Genomic DNA, 21,460 nt, shown 5'->3' with positions numbered 1-21,460 from the left:
GGCAGCTCATAGAAGCTCCTTGGACAGTGGGCTAGGTCATTTCATGGGCCCACCTAGCACCATATATAAGGGGAGAAGTCAGCACTCCCCCAAGGTATGCGTCACTTTACTAAATTCGGCCAACATCTCGTACGGACACTAACTTGATCGTTGGAGTGTCCTTGCAGGTGGCCACCCCCCTTCACGTCATCTCCGACGACTTCAGATCTCACCTCATCCTCGACTCCACGTCAACCCAGGGTGCAACCCACACTTCACCTCGTCTCCACCCGACCCATTGAATACCGGAGGACCCCAGGTAACGAACATTGGCGCCGTCTGTGGGGACCTTGGAGCTGACATGGAGTGACTCCCCACATCGGAGGAGCTTCGTGAAGGAGGAGGAGCTCGCCTGAGCAGGGCAAGCTCGACGGCTCGTGCCGCCGAACACCCGCGATCCTCCATTCAACCTGATCAAAGGATCTACACCAAGACCCCCGAAAAATGCCCCATCGGAAAAACGGGAGTCGATAGTGCCAAGATTATGCAAGAACTCAGGCACAGAGTACAAAACCTCAAACGAAAGCTGGCAGCAAGGAGCCGATCCCTCGAGGACCCCAGCCGCTCCCACGGCGAGGCCAGCCGTTCTCGTATCCGCACCTGCTCCCCCTCCCGAAGATGCGAGAGCCGGGAAAAGAGCCCAACAAAGCGTGGTGAGACACACACACAGGTGACCTCCCGCCCTTACCAGGACAGATCTGAAGGACGAGGGGAATCCCAAAGAGGGAAAGCCAAGAGACAACAAGAGCCCATCATCATGGGGCCACCCCTTTCCACCCCTCAATCTTCAAGGTCCGACTCCCGAAGAATTTCGACAAGCCGACGGACATGAGGTATGACGGGACTAAGGACCCCCAGGAACACCTCACCGCCTTTGAAGCAAGAATGAACCTGGAGGGAGTAGGCGACGCAGTGAGATGCCGAGCATTCCCTATAACGCTTGCCGGCCTGGTGATCCGGTGGTTTAATGAACTCCCACAAGAATCCATCACGGCCTTCCCGGACATCTCCCAAAACTTCCTAGCTCGATTCACCACACGCATAGCCAAGGCAAATCACCCAATAAACTTGTTAGGAGTCACCCAAAAACCCGGGGAGCTGACCAAAAAATTCCTGGACAGATTCAACGACGAGTGCCTAGAGATCGATGGCCTCACGAACTCAGTTGCTAGCCTTTGCCTAACAAATGGCCTGCTAAATAAGGACTTTAGAAAGCACCTCACAACCAAGCCCGTATGGACAATGCAAGCGATTCAAAACGTGGCCAAAGAGTACATTAATGACGAGGAAGTCAACCAGGTCGTAGCCGCCAATAAACGGCAGCTCTCTAACCCCCCACCTTGGCAGGCCCCCCAGATCGATAGGTTTATGGAGACTCCTAGGGACAGAGCCCCGACCAAGCAACACAAAAAACTTCCCCGAGTTGGAAGGTTTACAAACTACATGCCACTCATGGCGCCCATAGTAGAAGTCTACCAACAAATTATAGACAAGGGAATCCTATCCAGACCCAGGCCATTGAAAGAGAGAACAGGAGGCAACAAGAGCCTCTACTGTGATTACCATAAGGGCTTCGGCCACAAGACTCAAGACTGTTTCGATTTCAAAGACGCTTTAGAGCAGGCCATATGGGAAGGAAAATTGAGTGAGTTCTCCCGACTTATCCGAGAATCGAGGAGACGAGAACGGGACCACTCAGAAGAATATCATAGCCGAACTGTCAAAGCCAGACAAGAACCCATGGGGAACGTTGATAAGCCCCCAACTTTTGTGGTCAACGTTGTGGTCGGACGTAATACCCCTCCAAATCTAGGTCAGCAGCAAAGGATACCTGGGTCCTCTCTATCTCGACAGGGGGTCCCACCACTCCAAGCAAAAAACCTCCCATGATATCCTTTGGCCCAGAAGATCAATGGTTCTACGACCTCCCCGAGAATCCTCCCATGGTAATCACGGCAATGGTGGGAACCGAGTTGGTCAAGAGAATCCTCGTTGATACCGGAGCTGACTCCAATATCCTATTCAGGAATGTGTTTGACGCCATGGGACTCAAGGAGTCCGACCTCAAGAGCCACCAACACGGGGTCATGGGTCTAGGCGACAACTACATAAAGCCTGATGGGACAATCTCTCTCCCAATCTGCCTGGAAACTGGGGAGGACAGGAGATCGGTTATGGCGGACTTCGTAGTCCTCAGAGACTCTACGGCCTACAACATCATTTTGGGAAGAATGACCATCAACGAATTTTTGGCCGTGATATGTACTAAATTCCTAACAATGAAGTTCGTAACGGACAAAGGGGCAGTTGGCTCCATTAGGGGGGGCTTAGAAGTGGCAGTCGCCTGCGATAATGCCAGTCTCTCTCTAAGGAAAGAGTCCAAAAAAGCGGCAGGCATGTTCTTAGCAGACCCAGAGGTGGACATGGAAAAGTTTCAGATAGGGAAGTCGGCAGAACAGTTTACCTTTGTAAACAAAAATCTACCCCACGAACTCAAGGGCCCTCCCATGGAGATGATAAAGGCAAACAATGACCTCTTTGCCTGGACACCGTCGGACATGCCGGGCCTGGACCCCGAGGTCATGTCCCACCGACTAGTCGTCAAACCTGACGCCAAGCCAATAGCCCAGCGACGAAGAAAGATGTCCCTAGAAAGGGCTGATGAGGTCGCTAAATAAACAGCCAGACTCCTAGAAGCAGGGTTCATTAAAGAACTCGAATACTCAACATGGCTATCCATTGTCGTCCTAGTCAAGAATGCCAGCGGAAGGTGGAGAATGTGTGTTGACTATTCCGACCTAAATAAGGCATGCCCAAAGGACTCTTTCCCTCTACCCAACATCGACACCTTGGTGGACTCGGCAACAGGATATCTTTTCCTCAGTTTCATGGATGCATACTCTGACTACAACCAGATCCCAATGCACGACCCGACGAGGTCAAAACGGCGTTCATAACGCCAGGGGGCACCTACTGTTATAAGGTAATGCCATTTGGGTTAAAAAACGCAGGAGCCACCTACCAAAGGCTAATGAGCAGAGTCTTTCAATACCTCATCGGTAGAACGGTAGAGGTATACGTCGATGACATCCTGGTAAAAATAGCAGAGCCAAGCAGTCTCATAGACAACCTTCAAGCTGTCTTCGAGGCATTAAGAAAATACAAGATGAGGCTCAACCCACTCAAATGCGCGTTCGCCATGGAGGCCGGGAAGTTCCTAGGCTTCATGATAACACAACGAGAAGTAGAGGCCAACCCGAATAAGTGCAAAGCCATCCTCAAAATGACAAGCCCAGGGTGCGTCAAAGATGTACAACGACTTACCGGGAAGCTCACGGCTCTGTCCCGGTTTCTCGGAGCCTCGACAGAGAAGGCCCTGATACATAAAAATTATAAAATTTATTTCACGTATTTACTACGGCAAGTATACCGGGTCGCATCAAGTAATAAAACTCACAAGAGTGAGGTCGATCCCACGAGGATTAAAGGATTAAGCAATCAATAGTAAATTGATTATTCTAGTTAGACAATCATTTTGGAGTGATAAGCAAACAGGAAGTGTAAATGACATGAAAGTAAAGTGCTGGAAAGTAAAATTGTAAGAAAGTAAATGACGGAAAGTAAAGATAGAAAACATAAGGGATTGGAGATGTTGATTCCTCTTGAATCAATGGGTCTAACTCCTTCTCAATCATGTAAGATAGATCCATGGCGGATTATGAGTAATTAAACCCCAATCTCTTGGTGATTTAATTTCTCTTCACATAATCAATTGCCAATCTCTTGTTCTAATTGCTCATGAGAAGAGGTGAAGTTTAATTTCTAATCCAAAAGCCACACAACCCTCAAGACCTCAACTCAAAGAGGTTATATGTCACGTACCAACTAAGAGTATATTGATCAAGAGAATTATGAGATAAAAGCCTCAAACTGAATTCCATGATCCCTTTCTTAAGGCTCACATGTAATTCAAGTAGATCCAATCCTCCTCTCGGTAGTAATTGGATCCATGAAGCACAAAGACTCTCTCTTAAAAAAACAAACATGATTTCTAATCTCATACTACATAAACCCAAAGACCCAATATTAGAGTGGTTATATGTCACGCACCAACTCTAAATCAAGAATCAACTTCATTATGCCAAGAGAATTCAAACTGAATCCTATGTTCCCTCTCTCAAGGTTCACAATAGGATTCTAATAGATCTAAGGATCTTTGAAGAACAAAACTCTCTTGCAAGGATTCTAATAGATATCCAAGTATGAAGATAGAGTGAAGAAGAAAAGAAGAGATAAACATAAATTCAATCAAAATTGAAACAGAGCTCCTTTCCCAAATGCAGAGGGAATTAAGGGAATTAAGTGGTCATTGCTCTCAAATAAAAACTAAATTGCATGAAATTAAAGTTCATGAAAATAAAGAGTGAGAATTTAAAACAGAAATTGAAAATTCAAGAATTCATAAATAAAAATTACAAATTAAACTACACTACTACTAAGGAAGAAGAGAAGAGGAAGGGAAGAAGAGTGTATGAAGGGGAGGGGTCCGAAGACCCACTCCCAATGGAGTGTGCCAATGAAGTATGTGTGTGTGATCTCCTTCCGTCCTCTCGCCGTCCCCTAATTCTATGAAAATAAAACCTATTTATAAGCTAGCCTAAATTACAAATTGAAATGAAATTAAAAGCAAATTACAATCAAATAAAAATTAACTATTCTAGATGATTCTTGTGGCCTTGATTGATTGAGATTTATGAGCTTTGTTCTTGTTGGATTGGTTGGCTCCTAAATGGAATTGCAGCACCTTCAGGAAAACAGAGATCTTGTACACATGCCTTAGCAATTCTGGCCCATTGAGCACGTTTTTGGTACACACGCCCTTGCATTTTGCAATTTGGTAACGTGCTCAATAATTCTCCCTGGGCTGAGATGTTTTTTAGGGCGTTGCCAACTTGGTTTTCAAGTTAGCAACGTGCTCCTTTGTGCTCCTTGGATGTCAAACTCTTTGTTCTTGTTCTTGGAGCTTAAAGATGACTCTGGTTTGAGCTTTAATTTCATGCTTCACTATGGACTATTATACATTGTTGGAAAGCTCTGAATGTCAGCTTTCCAATGCAACTGGAAGCACCTCAATTGGATCTTTGTATCTCAAGTTATGCTCCATTGAAGGAGACATGGTCAGCCTGCCAGAATCGTAGGAGTTGTTGGCAAACACGCCTTTGTATTTCCAAGTTGCCAACGCCTTCAAATTCCGAAGCTCTAAATGAAGCCAGCATTTGAAGCTTTAAACGAATGTCAAACCCATACTATAATATATCATTAGAAAGCTATGGATGTCTAATTTCCAATGTTGTTGAGAGTTCATCATTTGAAGCTCTAGAGCTCAAGATATACTCCATGGAAGGTGAAGAGGTTAGCTGGCTTTACTACATGTTGATACCATATTCATCTATGCACTTTCGGGGTAAGTTTTCTCCCTCAATTTTAGTGTCCATCATGTAGTGTCATATATGCTTGGAAAGCTCTTGATTCCCACTTTCCAATGCCACTAGAATCACCTCATTTGGAGCTTTGTAGCTCAAGTTATTCTCATTTGAAGGAAGCAAGGTCATGCTGTCAAGAAGCTCAAGTTGTTGTCAAACACGCCTTCACATCCTCAAGTTGGCAACGTGGGTTACCTTCTAAGGCTGAAGTTCACCAGCGTTTTTGGCAAACACTCCTTCATTCCCTCACGTTGGCAACGTAGGTTGCCCTCCAAGGCTGCCTAGCTTGCTGGCGTTGTTGCTGAACACGCCCATGCAATTCCAAGTTGGCAACTTGCTTCTCCATTCCAAGGTTGCCTAGCTTGCTGCGTTGTTGATGAATACACCCATGCAATCCCAAGTTGGCAACATGCTCTTCATTCCCAAGGCTTGACAAGCTTGCTTGGCGTTGGAGGCAAACACGCCTTCACATCTTGAAGTTGCCAACGTGCTTTCCATCCTCCTTGAGCCAAAATCTTGTGTTGGAGTTGCCAACTCAAGTTGGCAACGTGCTTAGTGGCTTCCCTCTTGCTCTTGAGCTTATTTTGTGCTTTTTGCTTCTTTTTCTACCATTTTCTACAAAACAAATCAATTCAAAGAGATCAAAGCAATATATAACTTAAGCACAAGAACATTACATAATTAAGCTCTAAACATTAATTTCTTGTGTGAAAAAGCATAGAAAATACAACATGATGCCCATGCATCAGGCCCCCTTTCTTCAATCTAATAAAGAAGGAAATTGCCTTCGAATGGACCCCATCATGCGAAGAGGCGTTCATTCATTTTAAAAAGGTACTCTCCGAACCATCCGTACTCAACAAACCCAGAGAAGGAGAACCTTTGTACCTATACCTAGCAGTGACCACCCAGGCCATGGCGGCAGTTCTTGTCCGAGAAGAAGACAAGACCCAACGCCCAATATACTTCATCAGTAAAGTGCTCCAAGGAGCAGAGATGAAATACACCAAATTGGAGAAACTGGCTTATGCTCTGCTAACCTCATCAAGAAGGCTCAAGCAATACTTCCAAGGCCATGTAATCATCTTGAGAACCGACCAAGTGATTCGGTAAGTCCTCCAGAAACCAGACTTTGCTGGGAGAATGATGACATGGGCAGTAGAGCTGTCCCAATATGACTTGCAGTATGAGCCCAGGCAGGCAATCAAAGCCCAGGCAATGGCGGATTTCTTGGTAGAGGTCACCGGTGAAGCATTTGACGCGCCGACCCCACGGTGGAAGCTCCACGTTGACGGAGCATCCAACCAAATGTTCAGAGGGGCTGGAATCGTCCTCGAGAACCCGACGGGGCTAACTTACGAGCAGTCAATCAGGTTCGACTTCCCAGTCTCCAACAACTAAGTAGAATACAAAGCACTGATAGGAGGACTAATCCTGGCCAAAGAAGTGGGAGCATCAAGGATAGAAGTAAGTAGTGACTCCCAGGTCGTCACATCCTAGATAAACGGCAGCTATCAGGCCATGGACACGCTACTACAAAAATACCTAGAAAAAGTAAGGGAATTATGCAAAAACTTTGAGAAAATTATAATACAACATGTGCCTAGGAAAAGGAATACCCGAGCAGACCTCCTCTCCAAGCTAGCGAGCACAAATCCCGGAACGGGGAATAAGTCGCTAATCCAAGGGATGGCGACTGAACCAGCAGCAATCATCTTATGCGCGAACCAGGCACCAAGCCTCCCCTCATGGATAGACCCTATCTCCCGATACCTATAGCACGGTGAAACACCCCAAGATGAGAAAGAAGCACAAGCCACCAAGAGGGAAGCTCCCAAATATATGATCATACAAGGGCAGCTATACAAGCGAGGGCTCCACCAACCCCTGCTCAAATGCTTACGCCCGACCAGACGGACTACGTCCTAGGCGAGGTCCATGAGGGGTGTTGTGGGCACCATATCGGAGGAAGGTCGTTGGCAAGGAAGATCATCCGAGCAGGATATTACTGGCCCACAATAATGTCGGATGCTCAGGAATTCGTCAGAAAATGCAAAAAGTGCCAAAAAAATGCCAACTTTCACAAAGCCCCGCCCGAAGAGCTTAGTTTGATGATGGCACCTCGACCCTTCGCCCAGTGGGGAGTCGACCTCCTGGAGCCACTCCCACCTGGGCCAGGACAAGTAAAATACTTGATAGTGGCCATAGACTACTACACCAAGTGGGTAGAAGCAGAACCATTAGCCAGCATATCTTCAGCAAACTGTCAAAAATTCATGTGGAGACAAGTAGTCATAAGATTCAGAATCCCGGAGTCCGTCATATCGGATAACGGGACACAATTCACTGACAAGAAGTTCAAAGAATTTCTCTTAGGGATAAGAATCAAGCAGGAATTTTCCTCAATCGAGCATCCTCAAAGCAACGGACAGGTAGAAGCAGCCAACAAAGTCATCTTGAAGGGGCTGAAGAAGCGACTCGAAGGGAAAAAGAGCTCATGGACAGACGAGCTAGCCTCAATTTTATGGTCTTACAGAACCACCCCCCAGTTATCTACTAGGAAAACCCCATTCTGACTCACATACGGGGTCGATGCAGTCATCCCAGTCGAAATAGGAGAGCCAAGCCCAAGACTACTCCTTGGGGGAGGAAGCGAGGCAGTGGAAAAGGACCTGGTTAATGAAATGAGGTAGATGGCGCACCTGGCAGAGGCATCAATCAAACAAAGAATAGCCCTAAGGTATAACGACAAAGTACTCAAAAGAAACCTCGAGGAAGGCGATCTGGTCTTACGACGCAATGACATAGGACCACCAACCCCAAGAGAAGGCAAGCCATCCGCGAACTGGGAAGGTCCTTACAGGGTAAGAGACGTCCTAGGGAAAGGAGCATACAAGCTAGAAAGGCTAGACGGAAGCGAGGTTCCGAGGACATGGAACATGACAAACCTAAAGAGATTCTACTCATAAAGAAAGGTGGCTCGACCTGAGGACCCGACGACCCCAACACACCCGCTTTAACTTTTCTTTATTTGCATTCACTTCAACTTTTCTTTATTGCCTCCCTTATGATATATATTGCATCACTTTCTCATTTTGAAACGAGTTTTGTCTTTGCAAGATTTACACCAAATACGACAAATAAAAACAACGGCAAACGAGTGGTCGACCTAACAGAAACCCGGAACTGATCACCCTGGGAACCAGAGGGACCCTAAAAACAACTTAAAGCTACGCGCAACAAAAACGATAAAATACCACGAAAATGGTAAACCAAAAGGCCACAGCAGCCCGGATAGAGCGAAAACATTAAAAAAGGATATAGCCACGATGGCCCGAACAGACGAGCAATTATCATAAAACAATAAAGACGAAAGGCCACGACGGCCCAGATAAAGCAAAAGCAATAAAGTAAAGCCACGACGGCACGAGCAGGCAAGGAATTATCATAAAATGACCTAATTAAAATAAAGCATCAAGTGTTCATTACAACCAAAAGGCACCTTAAAAGGCCCAAAAAAGCAAAGCAAGATTACAGAAGTAAAATAAAAAGTTGAAAGGAGGAGTCCATCTCAAGGCTTGAGGATGTCAACAATTTTCGCACCCTCCACTGTCTTGAAGGCGCTCACCTGAGAAAGGTCGAGGTCGGGAGCCAACACAGCAAGTTGAAGCTTGATCCCCTCTTCAGTCAGCTTCACGGCCTCCCAGGCTCCCTTAGCAATATCCCTATTCTTCTTCTTCAGGTTAGCCGCCTCCTGGCGGGCAGCCTTTTCCGAGCTCTCCGCTAGCTTGAGCTTTTCCTCCAAGCCCTTGATCTTCTCCTCGGCAGCAGCAGCCTCACCACGAGCAGTGTTCAGATCTTTCATCAAAGCGACATCCCGCTCCACCAGCCTAATGATTTCCTCAGCATCCACCCTAGGCTTCTCCTCCTGCTCCGACAGCTTCGCCTTTAAGGACTCCTCCTGGGACCTCGAATCGGTCAGATCCTTCTGGGAGTTCCGAAGCTTCACCTCCATGGAATGAAATTTTCCCAAAACAGGTTTCACCTTCTTGGCGATAGCGGCAACACGGAGAAGGCTACGATAGATCCACCTCACCTGACCCGAAAGGTCAGCATCCTGAAAAAACTCCTCAGTTCCAGGAAGCAACTGGGACTCGATAAAACCCCCAGCGTCAAAATTCTTCTCCATGACGCAAAGTGCCTTCCCCGAATCCCGCTTCCTCTTTTTTAGGTTGCCAACAACCTGCAGGTCATTGACGATCAGGTTTTTCTATCGGTAAAGAAATATAAAAATATGATTGCGTTGTAGATATAGCTTCTAAACCAACAGAAAATCCTTTCATACAAACGTTTTGGTTGTCACAAGTAACAAACTCCTTTAAAATTGATAACCAAAGTATTCAAACCTCGGGTCGTCTTCTCAAGAAATTGCAGGGAGGTATGACTTATTATTAGCTATGAGTTTTGTAAATTGGGGGTTTAAAAGTGAGGAACAAGTAATTTAAATGACAAGTAAAATAAATAAATAACTAATAAATAAACTCTTGACAAGGTATGAAAATTCGGAAGTCCTATCCTAGTTACTCCTATGAGAATGGAAGTTAATCCCACTTAGTTAACCCTTATGAAAGCATGGGAAAGTCAAGTGAACTAATTAGTTAGATTCCCAAGTCCTAGCCAACTCCTAAGAAAAGACTAGAGTTAGTGGAATACCAGTCAATTTAGCCGACATAACAACCAATCACGGATAGTTGATAACTCAAGAGCTTCCAGTTAATCAATTAAATCCAAGAATATAAAAAGCTAAATAAGAATCATAAATCTGAAATACCTCAAATTATTAATTAAAAAAATCAATCTAAACATAAAGAGTTCATAAGCCAATTTGGCTAAGAAGAGAATCAACAAGAAAAATAGAATAAACTAGAAAGCTAGAACAAATAAAAGTAGAATAGAAGTTAAATTAAAGGAACATTGAACTTGTGATGAAGAAGAAATAATCCTAAATCCTAAAACTACATCCTAAGAGAGAGGAGAGAACTTCTCTCTCTAAAAACTACATCTAAATTATGAAAAGTAAATTATTGTAGGCCTGTTGATGAATGGATGCATTCCCCCACTTTATAGCCTCTAATCTATGTTTTTTGGGCCGAAAATTGGGTCAAAAACAGCCCAGAAATAGTCCCCAGCGATTTCTGTTACGTTCAGGTCGCGGCAAAGTGACGCGGAGGCGTCGTCCACGCGTTTGCGTGGATTGCATTTTTTTCCAGGTCATGCGTCCGCGTGATCTACGCGTTTGCGTTGCCTGGCATCAAGGAAGCTATGACAAATTATATATCATTGTAAAGCCCCAGACGTTAGCTTTCCAACGCAACTGGAACCATCTCATTTGGACCTCTGTAGCTCAAGTTATGATCGTTTGAGTGCGAAGAGGTCAGGCTGGACAACTTAGCAATTTCTTCAACTTCTTGTATTCCTTCCACTTTTGCATGCTTCCTTTCTATCCTCTGAGCCATTCCTGCCCTGTAATCTCTGAAATCACTTAACACACATTTCAGGACATCTAAGGGTAATAAGAGAGGATTAAACATAGGGAACTTAAGGCCAAAGAAACATGTTTTCAATCAAAGCACATAATTAGGAAGGCAAATGTAAAACCATACAAATAGTATGAATAAGTGGGTAAAGAGTTGATAAAAATCACTCAATTGAGCATAAGATAAACCATAAAATAGTGGTTTATCAACCTCCCCACACTTAAACATTAGCATGTTCTCATGCTAAACTCAAGAAAAGCTATAAAAGAGTGAAGAGGAATGGTAAAATTTATGAAATACAACCTATCTATATGAATGCAACAACAAAATGTTTCTACCTACTTGGTTAAAAGTAAACGAGTTCTCCAAGACAAATATAAATCAAATTTCCACTAATTCAAATCGTACAATAAAAAGCAAGTAAACTTGTAAGAAGACAGCTCATAAAAGCAGGGAACATAGAATCAAGCCTTGAACCCTCACTGGTGGTGTATATCACTCTAGTCTTTCAAGTGTATAGGGTAATTCACTCTTCTCTTCTCTAATCATGCTTTCTAAACCTTGTTCTTCATCTAACCAATGAACAAATATTTAGTATATCAATGCAAACATCATGAGGTCTTTTCAGGGTTGTAATAGGGCTGAGGTAAAGGCAAGGGTACATGTATGGCCAAGTGAGCTATAATATGAATCTTTGACTAACCTAAGCTCTCACCTAATATACATACACTCTATATACTTTTAAATTTATGCCTAGCTATCCATAATTCCCACTTTTGTATGATTCCCATACTCATGTACCAAATTTTTTATATTTCTTTACTTTTATCACATGTGTATTAATCTTTTCATTAACTTAGCATTGGGGTAATTTTGTCCCCTTATTTATTTACTTATTATTATTTTTTTTATTTTTTTATTTTTTTTTGAATCATAAAAGCAAACATGACTTATCAATGCACATGGATTTTTTTAAATTTTTTTTCTGGTTTTACATGAGTAGGTTCCCAAATTCCCAATATTCAAATAAATAAGAAACATGATACATTCCCTTATTTAACCCATGTTCTCATAATTTTCCCACACTTAGTTAATGCACAATCTCTATCTTAAGCTAACCAAAGATTCAATTGGGGTATTTAATTTGTTTTTCTGCTTAAGGCTAGTGATGTGGTAAAATATAGAATAAATGGGATTAAAAAGGCTCAAGGTGGCAAACAAAGGTGATTGAAAGGGTAGGCTTATTTGGGATAAGTGAGTAAAAATTCAAATAATGGCCTCAATCATATGCAAGCATGTAAATATACTAAATAATGGACATACAGACTGAAACAAAATATAGATTACAATCATAGAGAAGGAAACACACAAGAATAAAATATTATGGTTAAATGATGTAACCATATAAATAAGCTCAAAGTCTCACAGGTTGTGTGTTCTTTGGCTCAAAAACCATGTTCCAAATACAACTTCAAACAAGTTTTAACATAAAAATTTTTCAATTTAAATTAGTAAAATTTTTCAAAAATAGAGTCCTAAAAAGAAATTTATTACTTTAACCAAGTAGTAACTAAATGCATAAAATCAAACAAACATGCAATTAAATATACAAAAGCAACAACTAATTTAACAAAGAAAATTTTAAGCATTGGTGTTGAGACATGAAGGTACTAACCCACGGAGATCGGTATCGACCTCCCCACACTTAAAGGTTGCACCGTCCTCGGTGCATGCTAAGATGTACAAGTGGACGGGCTGCTCCAACTGATGCCTTTCTCGATAGATTGTGCAGATTGACTTGCCTGTCTCCCCATATAGAAGTTCTTCCTTTTCCCTTCCTTGGTGGCCATCCTGAAAGAAGAGGAAAAGGGAGAAAAGTAACTCAGAAATAAAGATAAGAAAAATAAAGAAAATATGGGTTGGTAATGCCAAATAGTAAAGGTCTCAATTACATGGTAGCTACAACATGCAGTGAGAAAACAGTAGAAGCATATGGCATCTCAATAGTGCAAGAATTGCAACAATGGGGAAGAGGGTGTGGGTAATGCAAAATAGTGTAGGTTCATATCAATGCAAAAAGAATATCAGTATTATAAAAATTAGCATTGACTTATGAATAATAATACCCAACAGTGTAAAACAAGTCACTGAGCACCAAAATAATATCAGAAAAGGCACAACAGTTGAATATGAACAAGTGACACCAATGGAAAAATAATAAATTTAAAAAAGAAGGGAAAAATATGCACAAAATTAAAATGCAATGAATGAAATATGCAAATAAATTAAGTAAAATAGAAAGAATGAGAAGTGAAAGAAATAAAGTAAGAAAGAAAGAAGAAAAAAGAAAAGATAGAAGAGATTAGGATTAGAAAAGAAAAGACAAGATAATTGGCGCTGATCTGGATAAGTTGTGCGGCGCAGGCAACGCGGACGCGTGGGTCACGCATTCGCGCGGATAGCGCTTCTATGAAGTGACGCGGACGCATGGGTCACGCGGTTGCGTGGAGTGATTTGTGCCATTAGTGCGAGGGCAGCCTCGCGGTCACACAATTCTATGTCTTAAATGCATTTTGCCAAAAATCTGGGTGACGCGTTCGCGTGGGTGACGCGATCGCGTGGATGGCCAATATTGGAAGATGATGCGGACGCGTGGGATACGCATTTGCGTGGTAGGGCTTGTGTAACTAGCGCCAGTCCAGCCCTACTCCAGCACAACTTTCGGCCATGCACCCCTTTTTACACCGATTTTCAGGTCACGCGTTCGCGTGGTTGACGCAGATGCGTGGGAGGCAGTTTTCCCATATGACGCGGACGCGTTAGCAACGCGGTCGCGTGGATCAATTTGTGCAAAAGGCACGCCTCCAGCCACGCTCTCGCGTGACTCTCTGTTCAATTCTCTTTTCTTCAAAACGCACTGGTGACGCAGACGCGTCAGCGAGGCTGCCGCGTCGCGTGCATTTTTTTTTAATACAAAATGCAGAATGCAGTATGCAGATGCTGATGCAGATGTTATGAATAATTCCATGTTCAATAAAATAAAATAAAACTAAAAAACAAACAAAACTAAATAAGATTGAAAATGGAACGATCATACCACGGTGGGTTGTCTCCCACCTAGCACTTTTAGTTAAAGTCCTTAAGTTGGACATTTGGTGAGCTCCCTGTTATGGTGGCTTGTGCTTGAACTCATCTTGAAACTTCCACCAATGCTTGGACTTCCAATAAGCTCTATCAATACCAAGTAAATTTCTCAAGCTTTGATGGAGTTCTTCACAAGCTTTGAGCTCCCAAAATTGATCCTCATATATTCCTAGATCCCAAATCTTGTTTCGACACCCGTCTTCAAGTTGATTATCATGATTCCATCCAGGTGGTTCAGCCTTAGAATTCTCACTGAAGTGTCCAAACAACTTCCCAGACCCATTCAATTGAGTTCTACACCAACCTTTGCGTTTAAACTTAAAGCTTCCAACCATAATGAACCTTGCAGGATAATTCTTACCACTGACCATCTTCCTCTTACTCTTAATGCCACAAAGAGCTCTAAGTTGACCATCCGTCTCCAGTAGCCCATATTCAAGTGGGAAGGTAAAGGTCAAGGATAAGAATTTTACCCACTTGAATGTTGTGTTGGGAGGTAATGGCCTTGGGAGAGGTGTTTCTAATGAACTTGCAAGCTCCACTCCCTTGTGCTCTTCTCTGACAACTTCCACCTCCTTGTAAGCTTCTTCAATTTTAACCTCTTTCTCTTGGTAGCTTTCTTCCAATTCAATCTCCTCTTCACTGCTTTCCAAGGGCATGGGAGGTTGTGCTTCTTCTTCTTGAATCTCCATCTCTTGATCGACCTCTTCCAAGTCTTCAACCAGTGTATGCCTTGGAGGTTGTACACCCTCCTCAACATCAAATGCAACCGTCTTGGAAGGAGGTTCTATGACTGGACTTTTCCATGGAGGTTTTGCATCTCCTAAGTCTGCAACCACTTCTTCCTCTGCAACTATTATGGCTTCCTCCACTTGTTCCAATATAAAGCCATGTTCCTCATTGTCCACCGAAGTTTCTAGTGTCTCCTTCATGCTTTGCTCTTCTTTTGATTCTCCACATGTAGCCATGGGGGTTCTTTGAGTGCTCAGATGTCGGGAAGCTATTATATTTACTACCTCGGTTAAGGCAGTCATGAGTTCCAGTATACTCCTTTGCATCTTCGCTTCTCCTTGAAGAAGAACACGGAGTCTGTCATCCATTGGAGGTTGGGGTGGATTTGAGGGTTCATTATTTTGGAGAAAGGGTTCACAATAGGAAGGTGGTTCTTCTTGATAAGGATATGGAGATGGTGAATATTGAGGTGGTGGTTCTGGGTGTGGTTCATATGGTAGTTGGTGTGGTGGATATAGGTTAGGGTCATATGGTGGTGTTTGGCGGTAAGGGGCTTGTGAGTATGGTGGTGCAAAGTTGTGTTGAGGAGATAGTTCATAAGCATATGGCGGGGCTTGTTGGTAACTACAAGGGGTCCACCATAGTCATCATTTTGGTATGCATCACATAATGGTTGTTGGTTATAGTGCATTGGAGGGGGTTGTTGCCAAGAGGGTTGATCAAATCCTTGTGGCTCCTTCCATCTTTGATTGTTTTGACCTTGATGCATGTTCCTGTTATAATTTCCATTCCTTGCAACAACATTGGGACCAAACTCAAAGCGATGGGGGTGAGAACTCATAATAGCAAATAAAAATTAAAAACGAAAATAAAAACAAATTTAAATTAAAAGGTTATTGAAATTTAAATTTTGATAAATTTTGAAATTTGAAATTTGAATATTAAAATTTTGAATTTTGATTTTTGAATTTTGAAAATCGAAATTTGAAATTTGAAATTTGAGTTTTAAATTTTGAATTTTTGAATTTAATGAGGAAAGAGAAAAACAATAAAATGACACCAAACTTAAAATTTTTAGATCAAAACGAAAAAAACAACTAAGAACAACTTGAGGGTCAAGATGAACATGAAGAAAAAATTTTTGAAAAAAAATTTTAATAACTAAATAAAAACCAATAACCTCTTAATTTATGAAAAAGCAAAAAATAAAAACAAAGATAAAAACAAATAAACAAGCAAAAAGTAAATATTTACAATAACTAATAATAAGGCACACGTTTGCAATTCCCTGGCAACGGCGCCATTTTGACAATCGGTTTTTTTTTAAGTAAAGAAATATAAAAATATGATTGCATTGTAGATATAGCTTCTAAACCAACAGAAAATCCTTTCGTACAAACATTTTGGTTGTCACAAGTAACAAACCCCTTTAAAATTGATATCCGAAGTATTCAAACCTCGGGTCGTCTTCTCAAGGAATTGCAGGGAGGTATGACTTATTATTAGCTATGAGTTTTGTAAATTGGGGGTTTTAAAAGTGAGGAACAAGTAATTTAAATGACAAGTAAAATAAATAAATAACTAATAAATAAACTCTTGGCAAGGTATGAAAATTCGGAAGTCCTATCCTAGTTACTCCTATGAGAATGGAAGTTAATCCCACTTAGTTAACCCTTATGAAAGCAAGGGAAAGTCAAGTGAACTAATTAGTTAGATTCCCAAGTCCTAGCCAACTCCTAAGGAAAGACTAGAGTTAGTGGAATACCAATCAATTTAGCCGACATAACAACCAATCACGGATAGTTGATAACTCAAGAGCTTCCAGTTAATCAATTAAAGCCAAGAATATAAAAAGCTAAATAAGAATCATAAATCTGAAATACCTCAAATTATTAATTAAGAAAATCAAGCTAAACATAAAGAGTTCATAAGCCAATTTGGCTAAGAAGAGAATCAACAAGAAAAATAGAATAAACTAGTAAGCTAGAACAAATAAAAGTAGAATAGAAGTTAAATTAAAGGAACATTGAACCTGTGATGAAGAAGAAATAATCCTAAATCCTAAAACTACATCCTAAGAGAGAGGAGAGAACCTCTCTCTCTAAAAACTACATCTAAATTATGAAAAGTAAATTATTGTAGGCCTGTTGATGAATGGATGCATTCCCCCACTTTATAGCATCTAATCTGTGTTTTCCGGGTCGAAAATTGGGTCAAAACAGCCCAGAAATCGCTCGTTCAGGTCGCGGCAAAGTGACGCGGAGGCGTCGTCCACGCGTTTGCGTGGATTGCATTTTTTTCCAGGTCACGCGTTCGCATCGCTTAGCGTCGGGACAGATATGACAAATTATATATCGTTGCAAAGCCCCAAACATTAGCTTTCCAACGCAACTGGAACCATCTCATTTGGACCTCTGTAGCTCAAGTTATGACCGTTTGAGTGCGTAGAGGTCAGGCTGGACAGCTTAGCAATTTCTTCAACTTCTTGTATTCCTTCCATTTTTGTATTCTTCCTTTCTATCCTCTGAGCCATTCCTGCCCTGTAATCTCTGAAATCACTTTACACACATTTCAAGATATCTAAAGGTAATAAGAGAGGATTAAACATAGGGAACTTAAGGCCAAAGAAGCATGTTTTCAATCAAACCACATAATTAGGAAGGCAAATGTAAATCCATCCAAATAGTATGAATAAGTGAGTAAAGAGTTTATAAAAATCACTCAATTGAGCATAAGATAAAGCATAAAATAGTGGTTTATCAGTCGTCATCATCAGACCCTAGATCCTCCTCTCTAAAGGGAACCTCTTCTTCCACATTCTAGTTCCCCGGGACATTCTCAGGAAGGACCTAAGCTGTGTTCGCCTGGTCGACCCCAGCAGCCTGACCGCTATCCTCGCTAGTGGTCTCCTGCTCCTGACTTGTTGAAGAGTTGCCGATGAATCCTCATCCCCATCATCACCACCAATGAGGTTCATCAAATCGGCCAGAGTAGTCCTCCTGCCAGCCATCGAAACTGCAAACAAAGCAAAATGTGAGCAATAGGAAAGCAAAAAGTAACAAAATACAAGAAAAGAGGAGAGCTCACCAACATGCAAATGACCGGTCTCCCGGTCTCCCATAACCATATGGGGATTTAGATTTTTCTCACCAAAAATAGCCAATAATATGTCAGCGATATTACGCTCTTTCGGGCTCAGCCAATCGTAAGAAACCTTAATCAAATAATCGGATCCCGCCCCAAAACTCCAATAGGTCAGGATCCACCTTTCCCCCTCCGCCGTAAGCCAAAAAGGTTGATGGCCCTCAACCGGTCTGACCTTGAAAAAGGTGTGTTTAAAACCATGAAAGGAATCTTCAAAGAGACCGAAGATCCTACGACCTTGTTGGGCCCGAAAAGACATGTGACCCTTCTTGGTCTTCCCCTCCTGAGAAGGGTTGGTGAGAAGGAAAAGGTAGAGGAAAATACGCACGGAGACCGAGATCTCCAAAAACTCGCAGACCATTTCAAAGCAGCGAATCGCAGTCCAGCTATTCGAGTGCAGCTGCGAATGAGCAACTTCACAACGATTCAGCAAGCCCATGACAAAGGGAGAGAAGGGCAAGCGAACTCCCAAGGTGGTGAACATAGGCTTATAAACCCACAACCAATCAACCACTCGTGGGGACGCCAAATTCTTTTGACAAACACGTTCCCGGTCGGTGGGAACATAAACTTGGTAGAGCGCCTCCTCGGGACCACCGCCACACAAAAGCCCAGCTTGCCGAAGCTCTTGAAGGCTCTCCCGAGTAACCGAAGATCGGGCGTCCCTCACGTCGGAAGTAACCCACGCATAGTGTTCGATGAAGTCGGCTAGCAGTCGCTAAGCCGGGTTCAGCACGGGACGATCAGCCATACCTACAGCGGGGGCACCACCTAGTCAGAACAAGAGGTCGAGAACCCCGGGAAACAGTAACAACAAACTACAACTCCGATCCCTAAATCAACCCCATCACCAAATCCAACCCAGAAACCCAGGCAAAACCTAAAGAAAAACCCAGTGGCGCCCCTCTAAAAGAAGAAAAACAGCAAGAACGAGCGGAAACCCAGGCATGCATAAAAAAGAATGCACAAAGAAGAACACACAAAACCAGAAAAAGCAAGAAAAGAAGAAAAGCATAAACAACGTACCAGAAGAATGCAAAGTCTGGGAAAGATGAAGGAGAAATCCAAAAGAGCAAAGTAGCAGCAAGAGCATGACTGAAAATGGAAGCAGCAGCAGTTCAAGAAAATACGGGAAGGAGAAAAGGGAAGCGAAGAAATGAGGAATCTGTGAAAGTAAAAAAGGAACGAGGAATGTAACCGTCAAAGAAGCGCCAAAGGACAGGGGCATACCTGTCCTTTCACACAAATTTCAAATCATGAAATGATGGGGGCAATTAATGCCCCACACAGAAGCCAAGGAGGCGGCGTCAGAGACAAGACAACCACGCGCATGAAACACAAAACATCACCAACGAGCTCCCGAGAAGATGAACACGTCCCGTCTCGGCGAGTAGAACAAACGCGGCTGGCCATGAGCCCCAAACCTCAAAACAGGCACGTTGGGGGCACTGTTACGGACCCTCAAGGGTCCAGCCCAACTCGCCGTCGGGTCGGGGCAACGCCCCTGACCCAGGCCCAAACCTTCCCATACAGTTTGAAGAACCCGACGGGTCGGTTTCTGGCACCCGACCAGGGCCACGCCCGACTCCACCCGTACGGCACAGACCACCAGTCGGGTCGGTACCCCCGGGGTAGCACCCGAAGCCCCGACCCGGAGTCCGGCACGACTTGACCTGACCACGTGAACTAGGGCATCTCATAGAAGCTCCCTGGACAGTGGGCTAGGTTATTTCATGGGCCCACCCAGCACCATATATAAGGGGAGAAGTCAGCACTCCCCCCAAGGTATGTGTCACTTTACCTAATTCGGCCAACATCTCGTACGAACGCTAACTTGATCGTTGGAGTGTCCTTGCAAGTGGCCACCCCCCTCCATGTCATCTCCGGCGACTTCAAATCTCACCTCATCCTCAACTCCACGTCAACCCAGGGTCCAACCCACACTTCACCTCGTCTCCACCCGACCCATTGAATACCCGAGGACCCCAGATAATGAACAAAAACAATCTAATCAAAGAGATTAGAAATTTGCAATTTCTCACTCAGCATTCCTCTCCTTAATTTCGAAAGTTTGGTTTTGGATTTTGATATATTATGTGATTTTGATGTTCTAGAGTTGAATTAGCTTGAGAAAATTATTGGGTTGTGTCAAATTGGTTCGTGGGTAAGGTAAAAATCTTCAAACCCTCTGTGAATTAATTGATTAGTGAGCTCTTATATTGATTTTAGCGATATTGTGTGGAATTAGATTGAATTGTGTATTTCGAAGACAAATTAGTGGTAGTGGAGGCTTGACATTGGACTTTGGGAGCTGAAAATCCATTTTTGGTGTGGTCTTGGAGAGGTGGAAGCTTGAGAAACGGTGGAATTGAAGGTATTCCGGGCTTAGGGAGGAATCGGATAAGGTATGATTTTGGTTTCTCGTAAATAATGTATAATGTAACATGAAAACGTAGGCTAATTGACCATAGGATAGGTTGAACTATGTGAATTGTTAAGGATTAGTGATGATTATTGAAAATTATTACACGGATTGGATGAATTTGTATATTGGCAAGTTATGGTATGAAATTAATGTATATGAATATAGTTGTTGTTTATTTGGTTGTGGAATTGTTGAATATATATGTGTGTGTGTGTGTGTTGGTTATAAGATTTTGCTTTAAAATTGAGGATTTGAAAAGAATAGAGGTTTTGGTGTTTTTGGTAAAAAGTAGTTTTTGACCAATTTCGGTAGGTCATAACTAGCTTCTGGACTCCCAAATTCTGTAAGACTTGTTTTAAATGAAAATTAGGTCTGTGAAATTTATGCCGTTCAAAGAACAAAGAAAAATCATTTAAAACAAAAAAGTTATGTGCGTTTGAAGTCTGGTGCAAAAATCTAGTTTTCTGCAAACTTAGTAGCTTTTTGAGGAAATTGGAACCCTGCATACACGAACATGTATGCAACGTGGATCTTGGGCTCTGCCCAGACGTCCCGCAAATGCGGGCATGGTCTACATACGCAAATATGAAAAAATTACACTCATGCGTATGCAAGGACGTGCATGCACTATTTTGGTTATAAGATTTTGCTTTAAAATTGAGGATTTGGAAAGAATAGAGGTTTTGGTATTTTTGTAAAAAGTGGGTTTTGATCAATTTTGGCATGTCATAACTAGCTTCCGGACTCCCAAATTCTATAAGACTTGTTTTAAATGAATTGGGTCCGTGAAATTTATGTCATTCGAAGAACAGACAAAAAATCATTTAAAACATAAAAGTTATGTGCGTTTGAAGTTTGGTTCAAAAATCTAGTTTTCTGCAAACTTAGCAGCTTTTTGAGGAAATCGGAACCCTGCGTAAAGAAACATGTATACGACGCAAATCTTGGGCTCTGCC

General features: G+C 42.6%; 2 protein-coding genes across 2 annotated transcripts; both read left to right on the top strand.

Moving 5' to 3' along the window:
- The first annotated feature begins 867 nt into the window (after nt 1-867).
- LOC107607498 (uncharacterized) lies at nt 868-1,929 on the top strand. Its single transcript, XM_016309447.1, has one exon. It carries the CDS (start codon nt 868-870, stop codon nt 1,927-1,929), a length of 1,062 nt encoding a protein of 353 aa, XP_016164933.1.
- Nucleotides 1,930-1,997: 68 nt separating this feature from the next.
- Nucleotides 1,998-2,717, top strand: LOC148553797 (uncharacterized). The gene has a single exon (XM_088494886.1). It carries the CDS (start codon nt 1,998-2,000, stop codon nt 2,715-2,717), a length of 720 nt encoding a protein of 239 aa, XP_088351012.1.
- Nucleotides 2,718-21,460: the final 18,743 nt, after the last annotated feature.

This window comes from Arachis ipaensis, chromosome B7 (genome assembly GCF_059453495.1).
Source record: "Arachis ipaensis isolate K30076 ecotype BB chromosome B7, ASM5945349v1, whole genome shotgun sequence".
Taxonomy (NCBI): Eukaryota; Viridiplantae; Streptophyta; class Magnoliopsida; order Fabales; family Fabaceae; genus Arachis; species Arachis ipaensis.
This window is presented reverse-complemented; position numbering and strand designations above follow the sequence as displayed.

Bases quoted from the DNA above. Each gene is read 5' to 3' on its own strand.
- LOC107607498 (XM_016309447.1), top strand. From the start codon at position 868: ATGAGGTATGACGGGACTAAGGACCCCCAGGAACACCTCACCGCCTTT.
- LOC148553797 (XM_088494886.1), top strand. From the start codon at position 1,998: ATGGTGGGAACCGAGTTGGTCAAGAGAATCCTCGTTGATACCGGAGCT.